This window comes from Chaetodon trifascialis, chromosome 13, assembly GCF_039877785.1.
Source record: "Chaetodon trifascialis isolate fChaTrf1 chromosome 13, fChaTrf1.hap1, whole genome shotgun sequence".
Lineage (NCBI taxonomy): Eukaryota > Metazoa > Chordata > Actinopteri > Chaetodontiformes > Chaetodontidae > Chaetodon > Chaetodon trifascialis.
This window is the reverse complement of record NC_092068.1, coordinates 26,233,364-26,248,395: the sequence shown is the minus strand read 5'-3', so window position 1 is coordinate 26,248,395 and position 15,032 is coordinate 26,233,364. Positions and strand designations below refer to the sequence as shown.

Below are 15,032 nucleotides of genomic sequence, written 5' to 3'. Positions count from 1 at the left end.
ACAGACCCTGAAGTTAGCTCACAAAGATCACGGCTGATCCTCGGCAGCTTCCGTGGGCTGAGCGTGCCGTCAGGGCGAAGGTATGGATGCAGATTGAAAGAGGCGTGACGTCCTTGGTCCCGCGCAGCATCCGGCTGCTTCATCGGCTCTGGTCACATGGTCTGAACGTGGCACTTTAATTTGCACTTGATGTTCTCTATCAGTTCCCAGAGGACGCCTTTGTTCCATGTTATCCTGTGCGGTCATGTTCGCTGCTTGATTGATATTCTTCGATGCTCTTTGTGCAAAGCGACTCCCCGCGGGGGCAGGAACGCTTTCACTCATTCTTCTTTACTTGTGCCCACACGCGACAGTCCACCTCCAACACGAGCCACCTGGGGGGGCTCGCTGTCGCCGACAGCTTTCAAACTTGTTTTTCACACTTCTGCTCTGTAAGTGCAAACATAAAAACTGCTTCTTAGAGCTCAAGTGCCTGAAAGCAGAGTTATGAACTCGTCTGTCATTGTGCAGGTGAAGCAGGTGATTGATATGTCGCTTAATTTCTGCACCGTGTGAGTCGTTAGCGTTGACACCAGAGTGATGGAGTCCTGCAGAGGCTGGCCGGCTTTACCATCACAAAACACGGTCAACATGTGACTGCAGGTCTGAAACCAGCAAATCCACCAAAAACAAGACGAGAGGCTGCAGGAGGACATTGAAAGGTAAATGATAATGCAAATACACAACATGTAGAACAGCTAATTATGGAATATTTTAGACATAAAAAGGTCATAAGAGTACTAAAATTCAACAATATGCTAAGAAATTTAAAAGAAAAACAGCAGATCTGCATATGAGAACAAATGTTTTGTATTTTTAATTGTAAATGACAAATTCAACCTAAAGAAATCAGGTACGAAAGAGGAGAAAACACATGATGCTGTGACTGAAAATAGAGAAAAGTGCACAATTTCCAAAGAGAAACAATCAGGAACGGAACAACAAACGTTTCTGAGGCAGCTTGAACAAAATTTTACTGCACGGAGGAAAAAAACTCAGCAGTCCTTCATCTGGAACCGAACACTGAACGAAAGAGCTCGACGTCCGCCATCGCACCGTCAGACCAGCCGCTGAGCAACACGCCGGTCATGTGATCCGGCGGCGTCTACACTTAGTGTCATGTTTCGCTCCTCTTTACTTTGAGGAAAGAGATAAAGTGCAGAGGGAGTTTAGTGAGCACGTCTGAACTGTTTCACAGGTAATGTGGCAAAAACAGGTTTCTGAGAACAACGTGAGGCGCTCTGTTAGCAGCTGTGCTGGAAACACTTTCAGAAAATAAATGTTTGTGGAGCTTCTGCCTCTATTGCAGATATTTGAAAAATGGTACTAAATTTATTTTTTTAACGGATGTAGCTTGTTCATATAAAGTGAAAATAAACATAAAAATATACCAACCAAACTCCAGCACAGTCCAGAATGTTCAGTGTGAAATTGCACGTCAAAGAAAATGAAAAATACAAGAATAAACATAAAAAAATCAGCATCTTTTGTCTATAAAGTGTAGTGAAAAGATATATAAATACTTACTATTTGAAATATATGCAGTAACTCTGGAGTTGTTTGATGGTAAATGTGAACAAAAAAGTGAGACTTACATACTTTTTACCAGCCAAAAGTTGATTAAATGATTTTGGGAAGCGAGTTATTTGTTATCAGAGAGAAACGACTCACGGCCGAGCGTTAAGACTGGAGGCAGCTGGGAGGCGCCGGCCTGGCTAACGTACGGCAGAGGAGCACTCTGATGGAGACACACCGTGAGCTGGTGTTTGTCCAGAAACAGTGAGCGAGCACTCAGTGAGCTTCAGAGGTGTTTTCTGAGCTTTGCACTGAGACAGTTTAGCCGTTTCCAGCCTTTGTGCTAAGCTAAGCTAAGCTAAGCTAAGCTAAGCTAACTCTTGACTGCCACCTTACCACATAGCAAACTTTACATTAGTGATTTTGCTGCTGTAAGAACTGATTTGAAACACTAAATATTGAAGATTTCAAATTAAATAAGACTACTTAGAAGACATTTTTCTGTCTTGGGGTTTCCAGCCATTAGGGCACAGAAAAATGTTTGTGTGCTCTTGAGAATGAATGGTCCCTTCATTTGTTCGGACAGTGTTAAGATAAAAAAAAAAAAAAAAAGTACAGTACTTTACGAGGACTAATCATTTATCCATTCGAGAGCGAAGGCGCCACTTAATGACCTGGTGGTCGCTCTCCTTCTCCTCCGGCTCTCTGTTGATGATCTGAAACGAGAACAGAAACAACAAACTGTTAAACTCACCGCCTCGTGGTCGTTGGCCTCGGCCACCCAGCCGAGCTGACCGTCGCCTGCCTGACAAAGTCCACCAAAGCTCACCTCGACTCTCCACTTATCAGTCGTTTTGTTGTGTTCGGAGCAGAGTGTGCCGCCATCTTTGTGTTTATATTTGGAGTACTGCGTAGGACACTGTACGTCACAGTAGTTCTGTGTTCGACAGTTTTGATGAGATAGAAAGAACCACGGGGGAAGAAGACGTGCTCCCGTAGAGTCAGACGACATTGGCGAAAGCGAAAGGAAGCCTCGTCCTGATTGGCCGAGTGCAGACTGCGTGTCAGGAAGCACGCTGGGGTTCATAGTGAGGTCAGTAAAGGCCGAATGCTGCAGCGTGCAGAAGAAAGCGCTCGCCCTGTGAGAGACGCTGCACTGTGATTGGCCAACAAACGTCTCAAAGCTTCTCAAGCTGAGTCCAGTTTTCAGCAGGTTTGCTCTTTACCAGCAGTGGGAGGGTTGAAGGACCCTCCTCAGGTCACTTTTGACTGGGACGTTCCTTCCATGTCTTTGAGCTGTTTGGCTGAACTGACTCTCCACTGTTCTCCAGTCAGGCAGCTGAAGTGTATCAACAGCAAGCGAGGTGGTATATTTCATGATAAGTCAAACAGAAATCTTACGTTCATACCATGTATGAGCACTGAGGAGCTGTGTGTGTGTGTGTGTGTGTGTGTGTGTGTGTGTGTGTGTGTGTGTGTGTGTGTGTGTGTGTGTGTGTGTGAGAGACTCACCGGGTGTGAGGGCATGTCCATGGGGGAGGAGATCTCAGGTGGCCTGTACAGTTTCCTTTTGTTCTTCTTTGCCCTCAGACTGAGGGAGGAAGAGGAGGCTGCTGAGTCTGCACCACCCCGACCGCTCACCAGACTCATCATCTTCTTGGCTGCAGAGACGGAGACAATTTAAGACGAGAGGAACGAGCTGACTGGACGAGAGATCTTTTAACTGATTGCTTCGTTTTCTGGTGGTGATGGTTAAATGTAACGTGAATGAAATGTGAATAAATCATCTGAGTCATAGATTTAAGGCATTTCTATAACTACTGTAGTCTGGAAGTCTCAGATCTGCACTTAAATCTTTGCTGGTTTTGGTCTTTTCAGAGAAAACGCTCATACTGAAAACAATGTCCTTTAATTGCTGAGACATTTATATGAAAAAACAATCGAGCATCTGTAAAGACGACAATGTCACAGCTGTAATTAGCAACTGTTCAGATTTAAAAAAAGAAAGGAGCAATCAGAGGAGACTGCGGGGTGTAGGAGAGAAAGGAGGGGAAGCAGCATGGGAGGAAGAGAAAGATACGGCAAGGGGAGGAGGCGAAAGGAAAGGATAGAGTGATGAAAGGGACGGAGGAAGGAGACGAGAGGACGACAAAGATGAAGGAAGACAGAGTGAGGTGATGGAGGAAGTACAATAACAAAGCTAAAAGACAAGCAAAGGTGAGAGATGAAGGGTCGAGGGACAGGAGGAGAGACGGAGAGGGATGGAGGGAGGATCAGATGGCGGCAGAAGACAGCACCCTTGTGTTGGAACCCTGCGGCGACAATTAATTGACCGAGTGAAAGCGTCCGTCCCCGAGGACAGAGCGCAGAGATGACTCCGGTTGATTCCAATATGCTCCCTGTCTTCGCTCTCTCCTCTGAGCCATCATTAGCGTCCCAAACTCGCTGCCCTTGCCCCGTCACTTTGTCAAACCTGTGCTATCCTTCGCCAAACGGCTCCGGCAGGAACTGCGAGGTTTGTCCTTGTGAGTCCTTCGCCGTGATTTCAACTGCGACATGTACAAAGTCTAAAACCCTTAGCGGACCGCGTGATCGCCCCCTGGAGCCGGTCAGCACATGACTGGAGGTGAGCGGTGTGAGGCATCAGAGCGCCGTGGCGAGGGGGGGGGGTGCTGCATGTATGAGCATGCTTTGGTGTGTTTGTCTGTGTGTGTGTGTGTGTGTGTGGGCAGAGTGGTTATGAAGAGCCATCGGCGAGTAACCTTGGTGTTCTTCTTGATCATGATTGGAATACCGAGGCTCACTTTAAATACCACCCCAACTGATTTTTAGTATTTCAGAAATGTTGCATCAGTAAAGCGATTTGTGCAAAGGGCAGATTCTGATAGGCTGACGCAGACTTTCATCATTTGATGACTGGAGTCTTGGTGGTTTCTTCCAGGACGCCTTCAGATTGTTTAAAATGCAGCAGCTCATGAAGATTAAAGAGGATGCACCTCTAATGACACATTACAGGTCACTTGATGGCTTTAAGACAGACTTCAGGTCGTCTTATTGGTCCTTAAAGCTGTTAATGTTGAAATAAACCAACAATGTGTTGACTCAAAAACATGGTTTGGTTTTAAAAAAGACTGACTGTGTTTGCTGGCAGATTCCTCCACGCTTGGTGCTCCTGTGAGTATTTGGGGAAGCACGACGGTGTGTGTGTGATTGCTTCAAAATAAACCGTTGTGTGTGTTTCTGGTAATGCTGGAACGCTCCCAGAGGCTCAGAGGAATGAGACGCATCAGGCTTTGGATTCTGGCCTTTTCATGAGATGTTTTGACAAGAAGAAAAATACAATAATTCTCCTCCTTCAGGAGCTGTTCTTTAAAAATCTCTCCAGACGCTGACCTTTCAGCTGTTCCACACACGACAGCTGTGGGTTCTTACCTTCACACTAAAAGCATCGCGTCAGGTGAACGAGCGGCGGCGCCCGAGGCTGTCTGACCCCGGTGTGACATTGACAGGTGGTGTGACTGTCTGAAGCACCGAAAAGTCGAAGGTATTTAAGAACAATTTCGTCTGGAAATTGAAAAGAGTCAGCGGAGAGAACTGCATGGCAGGTCTGAGCCGACGAGAGGAAAGCAGCAGTCAGACTGGACCACCGTTTGAAGACTTTTTGGCAGCGTTTCTTCACCATCATCAACATGTTTTTGTTTGAGACTTATCTTTGTTTTGTACTATGCGAGAAACATCTCATGGATGGATGATCTTTCTTTGTACTTATATTTACTTTATAAAGTAAAATGACTCTGTTCGGCCTTCACGCTCCTACTTTTTTCCTGTCAAATTTAGATGAATCTAATGATAGTGAATGTGCACTTCCTGTAGTGGTTGACAAGTTTAGTGCAGCTCAGACATGTCATCAGCTGTAGAGGCATTTGTTCTGTCCTCGTGGATGAAAAGTGGTCTTAACCCTGCGCTGGAGTGTCTTTGTGCTCCGTCGTACTGAACCTCCTCTTTGTGTTTGAAGTGAATCATGTGCAGCCTGTATTCCTTTCTTCTGCAGAGCAGCAGACTGAAAGTTAAAGTCCCGCAGTGAAGAGTCGCACACTGACACACTAACCTTTCGTGCCGAGCAGCGTGGGGGAGCTCTGCAGGAAGTCTCCGATCTTCTGCAGCGTTCCCTCCTTTCTGCTGTGGATGCTGCTCTGAGAGTTGTGGCGACCCGCTGGGGAAGAGATCTGATCACAGACGGCGAGCAGTGGTTAGTCTGTCGCCGTGCGCTGATGCACGTGTGATGTGTGATCGTACATGTTCTTGTGTCTGCATGTGTGTTTGCGTCACCTCTTCTTGGTGTGGGGTCAGCTTTGCCGTCAGTTTGGTCCTCGTGTTCCTTCTGTTCTCTGCCTCCACCTCTTCCTACGGACACACATGAGAAGCACTAAGACACACAAACGAACTGAGGGCGCACTGAGTCATCTGCACCAGAGGATCAGTCAGAGGCAGGCGAGCGGGGGTTACACAGAGGCAAGGGGCTGAAAGGACCACACAATGTTTGGTAATGACAGGACGGCTGGGAGGAGACGGGGCCGCTCATGAATACGAGGCAGAAAAACATTCAGACATCTGCGCGTCAGTCAGCAGTCAATTCCACTTTTACCATTTTACCAGCCGGAATAATTTTCAAGGACAGAAAACAAGCTCCAATTTAGGGTTATTTACCTGCCAGAGGGGCTCGAGGAGTTGACAAGCTCAACTGCTGCCAGTCAAAATATATTGTCTGTGTGTCTGAGAAACACCCAATTAATCTGCAGCGTTCACTTTGGAACAGGATTCTGATGTCAGTGACAAACACTGTTGTCAGCCGCGTGCAGAAAAGCATTCATTAAGAATAAACAAAGCAAACATAGACAACATAATGTGGTCTAAGATGCTTTCTTCTGCTGCTGGTCAACACAGTTGTGGAGGAAGCCTTTTGGCTTTCAGGAATAATAAAGGAAAATCTTCTCATGGCTGAATGTTTGCTGTTCCATGCCGGGCATGCTGAGGATGACCAGCCCGCCTGCAGCTACTTTCTCATCAAGCCAAGCGATCTGACATTTTCCTCCTGGTCTGCAGCTTCAGAGGTGATGAGCTGAATGACGTGATGTTAATGATGTATGAGTAAATGGAAAGTGATGACATAAGAGCTGTGATTTCAGACCTTTGCATTTTTCACGTTTTGACTGGAGAAACGTTCAGTTCACAGGTTAAAAATTCGCCTGTCACAGGTCTGCTTTTTCCATAGTGTTATTCCACCTAAAAGAGAAGAATTGAAGACCTGCACCTGCACACTTTATGCCCTTTGGAGCCATCGAGAGGAACAAAGAATGCTGAAAGGCTTCAGTTTTGTATTGCAATCTGACGCTTCACTGGGATGTATTGCTGAAGGACACTGAATGCTGCAAAGCGCCGCGGCCTTTTCACTAAACCTCCACTGTTGTTTCATTGAAGGCATGAACATTCAGTAACCTTAGACATTATCCAACCTTAAAACCTGCTGGCGGCTTCAAATGAAACTCATTTTCTTACAAGTTACACAAAGTCGACGTACTGGGAAACGTTCAACAACAGACCAGGTTTAGAAACAAGACTCAAATGAATGTGGTCAACTCTGCCCTGCGTCCACACACAGCTGTCGTGGTTAAAAGCTTTGGAAGCCAGCGAGGGATATTCTTTGATATTCCCAGACTGGGAAAGAAAAGCGTCACAAATAAAAGCAGCAATTGTTAAAAAACTGAAGAAATCCTAATAAAACCAACACACTCAGAGACGTGATGTGTCGATATGTTCCTGCAGCAGTTTCTGGATGCGTTCTGCTGCTCGAGCGAGTGAAGCGATTGTGACTCACGACTGGTCGTTGGGGGTGAGGCTGACCTGAGGGGGTGACTCAGCAGCCGGGCAGAGGAGGGGGCGTGGAGGATGCCGTAAACATGTTCCACTTTGAAAAGCAGGAAGAAGGTCAAAACATGTGGAGCTGTCAGTGACTCAGCGGACGTTTATAGAAATAATCCGAGGAAGGAAGGAAGGAAGGAAGGAAGAAGAAGAAGAAGAAGAAGAAGAAGAAGAAGAAGAAGAAGAAGAAGAAGAAGAAGAAACATAACGGAGCTGGAGTGTGTGACAGAGTGAGGAAGAAAGAAGGGAAAGCTACTGATGAGGAGTGATAAGTTAAAGCGATAAACCGTAATTGGAGTGTGTGGAGAAAGTAAACAAGATAAAACGTGTGTGTGTGAGTGTGTGTGTGTGTGAGAGAGAGAGAGAGAGAGAGAGAGAGAGAGAGAGAGAGAGAGAGAGAGAGAGAGAGAGAGAGAGAGAGAGAGAGAGAGAGAGATGAGATGATAGAACGAGCGTGTGGAGAAAGTAAATGAGACATGAGATAATGCGAATCAAGACTGAGGACAAAGAAAGATGCAGAGAAGGCTGAGATGTGCTGCGAGTCGATGCTTTCTGGGCACATTTAGAAGAATAACGCCTTTAAATTTGTTTGTTAAATAACAAAAACATGCTCATATTCTCTAGTGAGGCATCAAAAAAGGTTCCCAACGGACTTATCTGTCTGTGAATTAGCTCAAACAAATCTTTCAGAGACGTCCTGAGCTGATGCTCTGGATCGTATCTGGGACCATATTTTAATGGATGACTATGGGCTCAAATGAAGCCTTTCTTTCCTGAGCTGGGTCGGCCAGCTCAGCCTGCTGCCAGATGTGACTGAAGATTAAATGACCCTGAGGGTCTCTGAGGGCGGCCAAATACACAGATTTGCAAAGCTATGATGCTAATTACCGTTAGCGAAAGGGTCGAGAGGGACTTCTCAGTTTGTTTGGTATTGACTTCACTTTCACCAGTTAGTGACAAACATCATTATACCAGCTGTTACTAACGAATGTTAAAGTTAAAGTTTGCTTCTGCAGTCACAACACACTTACTGTTACTCACCAGCTGACATCTTATCTGATATCGGCTGATACACCCTGAACCATACCGTCCTACACACACACACACACACACACACACACACACACACACACACACACACACACACACACACACACACGTCCTGCTGCATTCGTCCAGCCAAGCAGGCTAAAGTTAATCCCCCATAAAAACGTGTATTTCTTCAAGAATGAATCGAGATGACTAACAGCAGAAGACTTTTTTTTTGCACAGCCGCAATAATTATCTTGAAATAACTCTGATGATCTCAATGCACTGCCTGTGATTCGGAGGAGGAGAACAGGGCTGTGAGAACAGAGAAGAACGGCCAAAAAGGACGAGTCGTACCGCGGAAAAACACCAGTTATACAGCGCATCGGTGTGTGTGAGCGTGTGTGTGAGCGTGTGTGATCCACGGCACATCTGTTGACAGGGCCACAAAAATCAGAAAAGCTAAGAATTCACATAAAGGTTTTCTGGGACAGATGCGATGTCTGAAGAAAAGCCACACCGTCGTCAATAAATCATCAGGAGCTCGTGGGCTGGCTGGGAGACGACAGGCATCACGAGAGGCCGAGAGGAGGACGGAGGGACGACCGAGAGGTTTAAAGGACAGACAGACGAGAGGAGCGCGAGCGCGACGGCCGAGGAGAAAACAGAGAATTAAAGGTGAAGCAGTTTGTTTGCTGGAGTGTGTTCTCGTCTGCACGTCCCAGCCTGTCAACGCTCTATTATCTGTGAGGAGACCTGAACAGCGCTGGGTCACTGCCTGCAGTTGTCACACCCATCAGATAAGAGGCGGCTGTACCACACAGCTCTCGGCCGGGTGAGACGAGAGCGCTGGCGCCCCTACACCTAAATCATTCCACTGATTCTGACCATGTGAACGAGACGAGAGACAATACTGGAAGCTTCTCTGCTTTTATAGGGTTCCTATGAAACTCCTTCTTTTCTCTTTTAGTATTTCTGAATTCTGTGTTTTACGATTCCAAAAAAAACAAACAAAAAAAAACTGTCGTTAGGAATATTAGTAAAAAGAAAAACATGAATGGAAATTATATGAAAGTTGGATTTAGACAAAAAAAAAAATCCACAAAAATGCTGCTTTGTGCTGATACACATGCTGTTAGATCAATGATAAACCAATATTGGCAGACGGCATCGACCCGGCAGGCGTGGGGCTCAACATGTTTAACCAGGCTTAACGCTGAGCAGACGAACACTTATCTCACCATTTGATGACAGCAATTCTGCAAAGACCAACAATTTCATGAAGCAGAGGCCGAGAGGGTTCCACTGAATAATTGGAGCATGAAAACTGCCAGTCTGAGCATTTCATTTTTCTATTTTTAAAGCGAGAAGGGGATGTTCTCATGGTTTCAGTGAAGCTGTGTTCAGGCCATGGATTCTGCAGAGCACAGCCGTCATCCACAAAGTGGTGAAAATCAGCTCTTCCCATTGGACTGTGCGGCCTCACCTTCATCACATTTCACCGAGTTGTAATTGGTTAAAAAAATGTTGTAAGTGCAGTGGCACAGGAAGAAGCGAGTCCAGCAGGGACTCCGCTGGGAGCGGAGAGGACCTGTGGTCATACAAGCCACCCGCTAATAATAACTTTATACTTCGACCCCGAGTCATCCGCTCAAGTGTCCTTGAACAAGAAGCTGAATCCCAACAAATTCCAGGAGCACTGCCCTGTGGCTCGACCACAACCCTGACCTCCCTGTAGGAGGGGGAGCAGGCACAGCTAGACTGCACCCCCCAAAGACAGCAAGAGTCTGCGGCAGCACGAACAGCAGAGCAGACCAAAACTCTGCTTTCCCTCCGAAATATTCTCCGGTCAGCCTGCTCGTTTACCTTTGTTACGATCAGAGAGAGTGAAGAGTATTTCCTGCCAACGTCTCATCCAACTACGACCAAGTATCACTCTTTAATCACATTGTGCAGCACACACAGCAATCTGACAGCAAACTGAGAGCGACTGTCAACTGAAAATCATTTTTTCTGCTTGACAGAAACGACCATCCCCTGTGCACGTGTTAAAGCCACCGCGTGAGGCTTTTTCATATCGCCGTGCATTGCTGCGTGCCAGGCGTCACCAGATTTTAAAATTGTCCAATTCTTTGCAGTGTTTTTTTTTATAAAAAGTGACATTATGATTCACTGCTCGACCTCCTAAAAGCAGGGAAACAGATTTGTCACTGACTTGTTGAGTTCCATATTTACAGCCACAGCTGAGCCCAATAACAGTCTCTCACTTGCATATGAAATCTCGTTCTCTGCTGACCTTAAAATCACATTAAATAAATCTGCCACCTTTCATCATCTGTGCTCGGTCCCACAGGACACCACCCATGCTGCAGCGCTGCACTGCACAGCAAGCTTATGATGGAGGAAATGTGTTTGAGGGTGAAAACTGGAGGGAATCTGCGACGCTGCCGTTTAATGTGAAAGTTGTCAGCCATTAGTTACACTTCGCTCTGTAGCGTGGAAATGGGTAAATGAATGGACCGCGACGACAAGCGACCGGCGTAAACATCCTCATGGTGTGATGCCTCACTCTGGATATTGGCTATAATCAGATTATGTGCAAATCAATATATCCTCACTCTCCCTACTGTAGCGAGAAAAAGACGGTTAGACCGTCTGTTGTCGAATCTTTAGTGATGCAGGATGGATGGATGCACACATACACTATTCTGCATCGTATCCTCACTGTTTTTCATCCACTCCTGCATGCTGTGTTGGAGCCAATGAAGAAACCGGAGGTGAGAAGGTCTGTTTAAGGACAACAAGCCAGCATCTGTCCAGAGAAAAGGTTTTCCTTAGACTCTGCTGGACAGATAGGCTTTACTGGGACGGTAACGTGTTCAGGATGAGTAAGCCACTCGGCACTCTGCATTATTTGGCCCAGGAGTGAAAACTATACTAATGCAGTAAATGATGATGAAGTGTGATGAGGGATGTTTCTCTGCTTGTGAGTTTGGAACGATGGGTGGATGGTGCTGTTTAGTAAGACGAAGAAATGAAGTTACCTGTCGCGTTGTTCGTCTTTTACTCCCCCTGAAAACACAAGACTTCAGAAAAGAAAGAACTTGGTTAAAAACGAGCCGGCATTGCAGTCAATCTTCTACAGCTGAACAGTAAACTAAATACTCTGCAGTGCAAGTACTAACATGCAAAAGCACAAAGTGAAATCTGAGTAAAGCGCGTTAGCATTGTTGCTTTTTGTACTTTTTCCTTGCAGTCTAACACGAGCTGGGCACTGATTTAGTGATGATGATGAAAGTGTTCCCTGGAAGCACGTTCCAGGCGTCATGTGGCAGCGGTGCAGGCCAATAAACTGCTTTGGCTCTGATGGTAAGGACAACTATTTCCCACTCAGAGACTGGAGAAGAAACGGGATGCCAGCACCACCCACTGAGGCTCACACAGCGCCCAGCGGCACAATGTGGGGAAGGTGACTTCTTTGTGCAAACTTCCTCTGACGTGCATGAGTGACAACCAATCACGATGTTTTATTCCCTTGAGAAACAGAAGCACACTCATGCTTTCTCCTCCACTCCACTGTATAAAGGAGCTTCAAACAAAAAGAAAGGCTGATTGTCGCGGTCATCCTCCTCCCATTCCTCCACCATCGAACCTAAATGAAGCATCGGGACTTAATAAGAGAAACAATGCATGAAAACACGTCGTCTGAAAATGAACCACTGATAAAACGGCAATGTCAAAAAATAACTTCACAGCCGGAGCCGAGCACGTTCAATGATAAGCTCAGTGGTAAACACGGCTGGGAGCTCCAGGCTGATGAGGCGCAGCAGACCACCTTCCTCTGAGCATCTCTGTGCTGTGCTGGAGTTTGTAGTCTGAACTTTAGAGCGTCGTTCAGGCCAGGGAGCTATTTCAGGTTGTGCTGAAAGCATTTTCATGAAGGGACGCGAGCTGTTTCCCCGTTTCCGGTATTTCCAGTAAGCTACGCTAAAATGACTGCTGGCTTTAGCTTCATACTGACTGGACGAAATGGCAGTGCCTTCGATCTTGTAATCCAACAACCGAAATGAAAGAGATCAAGCGGATTTTCCAAAATGTGAAACTATTACTTGAAGATCGGTTTCGAAGTATTTACTTTTTCTGCTGAATGAGGTTTGATCAGTTATTCATGCATTGCACACCTGCCTGTTTGACCACACATGTTCAGTTTGTTCACGGCGCTGTGAAGAGAAGCGGTACTCAAAAAAACATATGATCTATTCAGAAACTAACGAGATGAAAGCACTGACAGAGTTTGACGCTTTGTGTTATCTTAAAAGGAAGCATTAAAAGTTTACATGTTCATGTCCTGATGGGATTACATACAAAGCGCCACTGGAGCCACCGTGAGCCTCTTCGTCTGGCTCTGCTGGACCCAGAAGTGTCTGCATTGATGTGAAATGTTCAAACCAGCATGCTCTCCGTGTGTTTGGAGATTCATGTTGCTGTGCGTTCACAGAGGGAGGACATTAATATGCACGTGTCTACAGTACGTGTTCACATCACTGTTTGCTCGTATCTGTACATGCACGTGCACACCCCCCGCTGCCGTCTGTGACGAAGCCACAAGACGCAGCGATTGAAGAGTCATGAGGAACATACTGAAGGGAAAAAACACAAACAGTCAGAAGAGAAGCAGTGGAAGCATTGTTACAGACTTAAGTGCTGGCGAGGCTCCCAGGAGCAAGAGTTTTTCTGCTATGCTCCATTAGTGCTGAAAATGGAGTATTTTTTAGTATTAAGGTCATTGTAATATTGTCCTCTTGCACTTTACAATGTGATCCAAGTCAAAAGACATCACCACAACCTGCAGATCTATAAAGAGGTTAAAGGACGAGTTAACAGTGAATTTGTTCTTTGTCTCAGTGCTGTCATGTCCTCCTCGTCTCTAAAGCATAATAAAAACCACAACCCCCCCCCCCCCCACACACACACACACATTTGTTTTGATGCATCACAACTGCAGCCGAACAGAAAGTCACACTGTAAATATTCGTCCAATTAATAAAGAGCTAAAGAGCGAGACCGAGTGAGATGGATGCATTGTTGTTTCCAGCTGATGGACCTCAAAAAATGCAAATCTGCATTCTGGATGAAAGCTGTGAGGACATCGGCGTCTGTCTGTCTGTCCTGTGTCTCTCGCTCTGTCCCTGACCTCCTCGCCGGCCTGTTTAGTGCTGTCCCATTAATCAGCGGTGAACCTGCTCTCTGCCTGTGTCCTGCTGCCTCTTGGCTGGACAGACCTGCAGTGAGGGAGATGGAGTGAAGGGATGTGGCAGAGATGTGCTCCACGGGTCAATTTCAGATGATCTGAAACGGCCTCTGCCGAATGTGCTGCATGTCTCTGAGCCTGAAGCAATACTGGGAATTGTGCAGTGCGCTAACAACCTCTACGGCAGTTTCAAAAGAGTCTGATAAAAGTATACAGAACTCTCTGAGCGGAGCTCATGGGAATCACGCCTGTGGTTCCAATCGGACATTTTTACACGATGGGGGTGGGGGTCTGGCCTCCCAACCACATCAGCAGCACAAGATTAGCAGCAGGGTGCAAATGACATTTGGATATTTCTGGTTTTACACATCCAGCAGATGGAAAGTCAGATGATCATGTTTGAGTCCATGTGATCAATCCAAGTCCAACTTCCACACTCCTCTGTGTTTACTTAAAAAGGTTCGGGGGTATTCTTATTCTGTCAAAATGGTCCACTGCAACTGGTGATACAATTAAAAAATACAGAACTTCCCCGGGTAAATCTTAAGTCAGCAGAATGGTGTTTTTGTCTTGCCGGGTTGTTTCAGCAGTGTGTATGTTCAGCAGTTATTTCTCCACAGGGCCTGTGTGATGACGGCTGATGCAGAAAGCCTCTGTTACAGGCTGTGTAAACTGTGTGTGAGAGGGACAGCGAGAGCTCGCTGTGATCAATTACACACTGTGTGAATGGGGAGGGTACATTTCAGTAAGTACAGGCTGTGTCACTTCATACTGCGTGGCTGTGTGCATGCACGTGACCATGCAAACAGACAACGTATGCGCAGACTTTAGATTTTGGAAGGTTTTCTATGGTGCAATAATTACAGGCAACGCCACATTAGAGAGTGTATAAATCCATGACTGAACAGCTGATCAGCACATCCCGTGTCTTAATTCCTAATGTGAAGGAAACTTATCATGGCACCGTGTGTCTGAGGGTTAATAATTACAGGCTACATGAGACGAGTCGACGGGTCTGTGGTGGCACAGTAAGTATACACATCTGTGAGCAGATGAAGGAGAGGCGGTGTTAATGGATGTGTACATTAAGAACAGGCTGCACGCTTAGACTCAGATCTAAACTCTCAGTAGTAACTGTCGCCGCCGTGCCAGCTTCCTCTTCTTACCCTCCTCCATTGCTTTTTATTCTCTCTGCTCCTATTCCAACCACCCTACGCACAAATCCCTCCTCTTTCATCTTGCCATCTAACTTCCCTCCACCCCCCCATCTTTGCTTCAA

General features: G+C 46.2%; 1 protein-coding gene across 1 annotated transcript in view; it reads right to left on the bottom strand.

Annotated features, from left to right (window-relative positions):
• Nucleotides 1-829: 829 nt before the first annotated feature.
• Nucleotides 830-15,032, bottom strand: part of kif20ba (kinesin family member 20Ba) — a 44,839-nt gene continuing 30,636 nt past the window's right edge. The window contains exons 31-35 of the mRNA XM_070977602.1: nt 11,547-11,588; nt 5,884-5,958; nt 5,663-5,780; nt 3,067-3,215; nt 830-2,270 (exon numbers count right to left, since the gene is read on the bottom strand). Coding sequence (XP_070833703.1) covers nt 2,190-2,270; nt 3,067-3,215; nt 5,663-5,780; nt 5,884-5,958; nt 11,547-11,588 — 465 coding nt within the window. The 3' untranslated portion in view covers nt 830-2,189. The remainder of the gene's footprint in view (nt 2,271-3,066; nt 3,216-5,662; nt 5,781-5,883; nt 5,959-11,546; nt 11,589-15,032) is intronic.